General features: G+C 47.9%; 1 protein-coding gene across 1 annotated transcript; it reads left to right on the top strand.

Moving 5' to 3' along the window:
* Positions 4,225–6,332, top strand: LOC109847596 (putative uncharacterized protein DDB_G0290521). Its single transcript, XM_020416827.1, has 4 exons — positions 4,225–4,255; positions 5,256–5,810; positions 5,885–5,962; positions 6,052–6,332. The coding sequence occupies exons 1-4, from the start codon at positions 4,225–4,227 to the stop codon at positions 6,330–6,332; spliced, it is 945 nt and encodes a 314-aa protein (XP_020272416.1).

Below are 7,644 nucleotides of genomic sequence, written 5' to 3'. Positions count from 1 at the left end.
ACACAAAACTTGGATTTCTTGGGTGCATAGAAGGAGAGCAGCAATGGGGTATATATAGCAACCCAATACATCAGTAAAAACACAAGTAAAAGACCAAAAAACCCATTTGAAAATAGCTGTAAAAACTAGCCGTTGGAAATGATTCGACCGCGAAGCTAAAAAAACACAGTTTTGAAAATATAAAGCTGGCGGTCGACCGCGGCGGTCGATCGCGAAAGTCTCTAAATGTTTTCATGGTCGACCATCACGGTCGACCGCGAGCACAAAAAAGGCAAGCTCAGAAGAATTGCAACTGGCGGTCGACCGCGGCGGTCGACCGGAATCTGATACATTGCATATTGACAGGTTTTGGGTTATTTTGAAAATTCATTAAAAATATCAAATCAATTCCAAAAATAGTGAAACTTTGGGAAAAGTTTCTAAATGATGAAATAGACATGTTTGAAAAGGAATTTTTGGAAAATCAATTTTTATTTGTGAAAACTCCCTGTTTTTGAAAAGTGTTCAGAAAACCTGTTTTTCGTGAACATGAAAATTAACATAAGGCTTGTAAATATGTATATATATATTATGCATATATTATATGTATATAATAAAGTATGAAAGAGCTGTAAACATAAAATAAAAGATATTGTAACAACGTTTGATGAAAAATCATTTATATGATAGAAAACGTCAAAAATCGTGTTAAGTGTACATATATTGAGCTTAGATATTAACATACAATATATGTAAGTAAACTAAACTTATACCTAGATAAATCCACACATATGAAGTTGAATCTTTAACTCTTGATTGTCGTGTGTTGAAATACCTGTAAAGAGAAACATAAACACAAAACTAGAGAATATATTAGCGATAAATTGTTTGACAAATCATCATCAAAACTATATGGTCGACACATATGTTAGAGAGACAATCCACCACTAGACCATCACTTTTCACTGGTAGTAATTTTGCTTATTGGTAGGCTAGAATGAGGATTTACCTTTGTTGTATTGATCTTGACATTCTAGAACTCATAGAGAAGAAATATGTAGAAAAGTCCAAAGTCGGGAACATAACCGATGGAGAAAGACACCAAGCCAGTCTCAATGCAAAGGCCATGAACACCTTAATTTGTGGTTTTTCCCCTAATGAGTATAATAGGGTTTCTACGTGTGCAACCGCATGCGAAATATAGGTGAAATTGTGTATTACACATGAAGGAACCCCCCAAGTTAAGGAATCCAAGATTAGTGGGCTTATGCATGAATATGAGTTATTTAAGATGTTTCCTAATGAATCCATTGATGCTATGTTTTCTCTCTTTACTAACATAATCAATGAATTGCATGGTCTTGAAAAGAAATTAACTATCCAAGAGACGAACTATAAGATCCTTCGTTCATTGACTTTGGTATGGGAACCTAAAGCTACGACCATAGAGGAAGCTCATGACATTACCACTTTAGCTCTCGATGGCCTCATCGGCAAGCTTAAGGTTCATGAGAAGAAGCTCAAGGGAAAGGAGAAGGAGGAAGTGCCCCCAAGGAAAGTAGAGGAGCCATCACCAAAAATGAAGACCATAGCTCTCAAAGGAGCTAGTGATAACTCCTCTTCATTATCGGATAGTGAAGTTGATTTTTCTAGAAAAGTGGATCACCTCTCTAGAAGAATTTCTAGACTCATTAAAATGAACAAGAAGTTTAATCCCCGATCTAACAATAAATTTTCTTCACGTGTAGGAAAGTGTTTTGAATGCAATGAACTGGGTCATATCGTTAAAGATTGCCCCAAGCTCAAGGAGAAATACTTGAAGTACAAAAATAAGAAAGTCATGTATGCCGGATGGGAGGAATCCGAACCAAACGATTCGGATAGCAATGAAGAAGGAGCTAAGATTGCTCTTCATGATCCTAACATTTGCTTCATGGCTTATGAAAAGGAGGTAGTTTCCGACACCGAAAGTGAATCCTTTTACAAGCAATGTGATCTAGCTACCGCATTAGAAGAACTAAACATTGAGTTTAAAAGGATGTCAAAAGAATTTCCTTCCTTTAAAAAATTACATGCTTCTTGTGATGCCAAACTGGAACAACTACAAACCTCTCTTTCTTTAAAAGATGAATTGCTAGGGGATCTTGATTTTGAAAACAAACAATTAAGATCCAAGATTAAAATACTTAAAATTAAGAGTGGTAGAATTAGACCTACTCGTGCTTATGCTAATCATCATCACCATGATAGAAATAGATTTCATAGATCTTATGCTCCTACACATAAGAGAAATTTTGTGTTTACATATTGCATGAAACATGGTCATATTTCTACTCATTGTAGGATTAATGATAATCATGATTTTTATGGAATGACATGGGTACCCAAAGGTACTGTAGGGTAGAAATTTGATTTCCCGGAAAAGGGAGTTTCGTTTGTATTAATAAGAAAGCGTATTACAAACTAATAATCAAATGGTTACAACAGAAGCAGAGGGAATGCCCTCTTTGTTTTTGTGGGGACTTTAGGTGGCTACAGGATGCTTTGCTCGATGCTTGTGTCGAGTCTGCTTCCCTTGGACCGTTTGAATGAGGTTGCTGGAGAGCTTCAGTTCGCAGTAGAAGCTCAACTCGAGGGAGTTCGGGTCTGCTTAGTTCGCCGGCGATCGGAGCTCGGAACTAAACAGTGATGCTGCAATGCAAAGATTATGCAGAGAGCTTGTGGTTCAATCAGCTGATCCAACTATGAACGGATTGCTCAATAGCTAGAACAGTTGAGTCTCTTCTTCTTGACTTGGAAGACGCAGGTTGATGAGGTGTCTGTCCGATCACTCGTACTGTGCGTGACCGCCCGGCGTGCTTTGAGCACGGTGCTTTCTCCTTTCCGGTCAGGAGAGGCGGCGAAGTAGGTGCACAGTACTTGAGTGGGTCTAGCCAACCTGCCGAGTGCCGGCGGATCCAGCTCTTGACTCAGACAGCTGAGGTGAGTCGCATTTATGAATGCTCAGGTTGACTCGACACCTGTCTAGGCCTTCGTACTGTGAGCGGCCGTTTGACGGTCTGGGGGTGCCGTGTTCTCTCCCTTCGGGTCGAGAGAGATGGGATGGCCCATCTCAGCACGTAGGGTAGCGGATACCCAACTGTACTAGTGGCCTTGAGGTTTGCAGGCGGATTCGTCTTTGGACTCGGGCAGGCGAATCGCGTAAGAGGCGGACTTCCGCTATCCCAATCGACCTTAACTCATGCAGGCGAGCCGATCGTTAGGCGAATCTAGAATCGAATACATTTGGCATCTACACGGTTTAGGCCCGTGTGATTTCTTCTCGTAGGCGAATTTCCTGTAAGCCCATAGAGGTATTTTTTACCATCTACAAGACCCCCTTCAAAGTTTTCAGACCTGAACCGGCTCGCGTGTGGTCTGGAATACTTTGAATGAGGAAATTCTTAGTGAAGCAGGCACACTTGATTTCTTTTAGGATTTTTAGCCAACCCTCAGCTATCAACGGGTTTGATGTGCCTTTACCGATTACCGTTCGAATCGGGCTAGCCATACTATTCCCCTCAGTATGATGAGTTGCTGAACAGTTTCTCTTAGGCTTAGTGCTAAGATTTCTGCTCTAACCCTTAGCCGTCTGAGGCGTGGTTTTAACCGTTTAAGCGAGGTCAATCTATGGGCTTCATTCGTAATTTTACCCTTTGAGGGCGAATGACTCGTCAAGGCGAAATTAGTCTTTGGGGAGCCAAGTTTCGTGCAACTCGCGGGGTCATGCCAAGTATTTGCAGGCGAGACCCTTCCTTTTTGAGGCGGGCCCAGATCTGACGGGAGATGAGCCATGTGTCTGTCGATAGGGCTTTGTGCTTCCCAGCTAAGGCGGCGCGGTCTCATCGGGTCGTGGCGATCGTGACTTGACAACACGATTTTCGTATGTTCCGCCCTGCGACGCATCATGGCCGTGGTTTTCGAACTCAACCGTCGGATGCAACCGCCAACCTCGGTTCCTTCGATATACCGAGGGTGATCTGGGCCGTCGAATTTGATCGTGGCCATGTCTCCTGTCCGTTAGGGTTTTTGCCTTTCGAGCTAAATCAGCCATTTTCCTCCATTGGGAGTTACCGTGCTCTCAAATCTCGAAAGGAACCTCCAAGGAAAGAATTCCCGCTTCCTCCTACAATGGCTCCGAAATCTAAGAGGTGCAAGGTGAGGGGTGCAGGCCCCGGACGTTACTCCGACCGTCTCTCCGCCGGCATGCCTGCCGGTGCTCTGGAGTCGCGCCCAGGTATGTTGATGGGTTCGTTGGACGATCTCTTGTAGGTCTTAGGCGTCGGATTTTGGGGAGATGAGTGTTGCTCATTATGCCTGGTAGCTTCCCCGATTTGGGGTAAAGTTTGCCCTATTTGCCCTTAGAGGATGATTACTGTCTCTGCGGGCGAATCCTTCAGTGGGAAGGAGGCGAACTCCCTTTTCGTAAGGCGAGTTCGGCCCTTTCCTGTTAGAGGGGAGTATAGTCTGTACGGACAGACCTCGTTCGAAGTGGGTTCCCCCTTTCGACAGGCGATTTCGCTCGCCTCTGTTTGATGGGCGATTTTGCCCCTACAGCGGATTTTATTTCGATTGATTTTTTATTTCTTGTTGCAGCGACCTTTTTCGATGAGGCTTTCTCGGAGGGTGTGGCGGTTGGCCATGCCGGGGCTACGGGCTACACGGCCCGCCGATAAGCCGCATGGCCTGATAAAGAGAGTCACGGACGGTCATCACTTGACATTACGCGAGCTGATGACCAACGCGGCGCTGACAGATAAGGACAGGGCAGAGCTGCCGAAGCCTCAATTTTTGTTCGGCGACGCTATGGCCGACCCTTCCGCCCTGTTGCTCAAAGCCGACTATGTTCTGGCCGAAAATGCTGACCTCAAGGACACAGAGCTGTATGTGGCCATCGAAGCCACTCAACACGGCCTGCGGATCAACGCTTCTCAGTTCCATAGTATCCTGGAAATGTATTGCGCGGAAAGCGGTACATTTTTCACCCCCAATGGTGAGCTTGGTATCACCCCTCACGAGATGTACGACGTTTCGGGGCTGCCTCTGGGAGACTTTCCTTACGAGGAGTACGTCCCCGATCAAGATGAGATTGATCAGCTGTCGAGCCATTCCCCTTTGGCGGTTGAGACTCTGTGGGAGTTACTCTGCCACTACCACATCTGCCTGAGTACCTTAGGGACATCGGGGCGCTAGTGCTAATCCTGCTAATTTCTGGTTCCAGAACTCATGCCTGGCAGAACGCGTTCGTCCTGTCAGGGGCTCTCTCCGTTCTTCGAGGCGAAGGGGCCATCAAACTGCTAGGGAGTTGTTCTCGGAGGATCCAATTGAGGACACCGAGGGTTTTGACACTGGCTTAGACGAATCCGAGGTTCCCGAGGTTCGAGTTCCTTCCCCCGGTCCTTCGCTGGATGCCCCTGGCGAACCAAGAGAATCCGGGCGCCCAGGACCGGTCCATAGTCCGACCATTGGACAAATGGGGGCGCCGCTTCTGTCTCCGAGTAGCTCGCTTCTCTCGAAGCGTCAGCGGGAGGCAGCGGCCGAGAGTTCCCGAGCGGGGGCGGCTAAGAAGGCCCGCGGTGATGAGACAGCAGAGACTGTCCGAGCGGTAGAAGGTCGGGATAATGTTCCCCAGGTAGGTATCCCCGGAGCGGCGACGTCTGGGTCTGGAGCCGCGCTGCCCGCCTCTTCTGCCACATCGGGGGCGATTCCGGCGACTTCGAAGGACGCTCCTCCGCAATCTATCATGAGACCACAGACGGGAGTTCCAGCGACTTCTGTGCCCGCATCAGGAGGTAATCTTCGCAACCGTACCCTTGATCACAACGTTGATCTTACACCTTTTGACACTTGTATTGAGCCTATACAGGTGCGGTTGAGAAAGTGATCTTCATTCCTTCCGACGAAGAGGAGGAAGCTGGAGATGATGAGGGGCCCACAGGCTCAGGTAAGCGTCATTACTTTTCCTTCCGTACCCGACCGTTAGTAGGGTCCCTTTCGAGGGGTCTCTGTTAACCTCTTTTCTTGTGTTCGTAGCTGATCCTATCCGTGAAGTCACAGGTAAAGAGGATCCTCACTCTTGGGCGAACCGCTCATCTGGGGAGTCGGGCGAATCTGAGGAGGATGACAATGTCTCGGTTCATGAGGCATTGTCCAGCGAGGAAGAGGATTTGGCTCCTGAAGACGCGCCTGGCCAAATAGGGGGATCTCCTGCTCCTGCGGCAGCGTCGGCTGGGGATCGTTCATCGGCACGAGAGTCTCCGCTTCAACGGAAGGACTCTGCAGGTGACCACTTCTTCGTCGGCGGCGGCCGTTGATGTTGTGACCACTGCACCGAGGTCATCATCGGTCACACCGGCTTCGGTGGTGCCAATTACCACCCCTACGGTTATGGCCATAGGTACCTCGACCGTGATTTCTTCCACGGCGGAGGAGGCCGCCCTCTCTCTCTTGGAACGCTGGCGAAAGACGCAGGTGGAGCGAGCTCTGGCCAATTTCGAAGATACTTTGGCCCACTACACCCGGCTGGTCTTCGAGGAGAATTGCCCCTTCGAAGAATTTAAGGAAGTTCTTGAACACGATGCGTCCTTCTTGCGTAAGAGGCTCAGCGCTACCGTGGCGAGGCCCTATTTTCAGCGTCTGAACGAAGTGGAGGGTGCTGTTCGGCAGCTGCTCGCTCTTCGTGCGGAAAGTTACACTCTTGTTGATCTCGCCTCCCGCGAAGTTCGAGTAGCTATGGCAGATCGTGATCGCCGCCTGAACGAGAACATGACGCTAGAGTTGAAGTTGTCAGCAGAGTCGGAGCAGGTCAAAGCCGAGGATGCACGGGTGGCCCGCGAGGAAGAAACGGTCGATAGCCAGTTCTCCCGACTCTCCTTCGAAATAGAGAGGCTGAAACAGGTTGTAGCCGAAGCACAGGCTGCCCTGGCCGTTCAAGAGAAGGCTCGTGATCACGTGGCAAAAGAGTTGGAGGGCGTTAAGTCTCGCCGGCGATTGACCACTGGCTCTGTTGCGGAGAAGGATCGAGCTCTCAAGGATGTCAGAGAGGCTATTTAGGATTTGATTTCATGCACAGAGGAAGATATTCGTCGAGAGGTCCTAAGGAGGCTTGAGCTTCGCCATGCTGAAGAAATTCGTGAGGCGGAACTGAGATTGAAATCCTTGTAATTCGCCTTTAATTTTCCGCTTGTAATGGGACTTCTTTTTTCATGAATGAAATTGTCCCTATTGTCATTTGTGGATGTGCTCCATTTTCGTAATCATGCATTGGTCAGAATTTAGCCGTAAACCTCATCTGCAGAGGAATTCTTGTCAGCGAGTTTCTGCTGCAAGATTATCTCATCTGTGGGCGGATTTTGTCCGCAGGCGGATTTGCAGATGTCTTGACGGCGAATCTGGTCCTGACTGGGTTCCGCTTTCAGTGGGCCACGTGTCAGTCCACGTGTACGCCAGTTAAGGAGACGTGGGCTAGCCGTTTCGCATTAAATGCGAAGTAGTGGGTCTCTTCGTCTCTCGCGCCCGATTCGGGCCGTTGTTACAGATCGTGGTCACGAACCGTCAGATCTCGTCCGTCCAGGTAAGATCCGATCTGTTTTGGCCTCACCCTTTAACTGTTCAAGCCCTGAACGG

The sequence above is a fragment of the Asparagus officinalis genome, chromosome 7 (assembly GCF_001876935.1).
Source record: "Asparagus officinalis chromosome 7, Aspof.V1, whole genome shotgun sequence".
Taxonomy (NCBI): domain Eukaryota; kingdom Viridiplantae; phylum Streptophyta; class Magnoliopsida; order Asparagales; family Asparagaceae; genus Asparagus; species Asparagus officinalis.
The sequence above is the reverse complement of the archived record's forward strand: the minus strand, read 5'-3'. Positions and strand labels throughout refer to the sequence as shown.

What these genes read in the sequence shown, in the direction of transcription:
- LOC109847596 (XM_020416827.1), top strand. Translation starts at nt 4,225, where the DNA reads ATGCCTGCCGGTGCTCTGGAGTCGCGCCCAG. An exon ending in TGCTCTGGAGTCGCGCCCAG is followed by an intron (nt 4,256 to 5,255) that starts GTATGTTGATGG and finishes CATGCCTGGCAG; the next exon opens with AACGCGTTCGTCCTGTCAGG. An exon ending in TTCTGTGCCCGCATCAGGAG is followed by an intron (nt 5,811 to 5,884) that starts GTAATCTTCGCA and finishes GAGCCTATACAG; the next exon opens with GTGCGGTTGAGAAAGTGATC.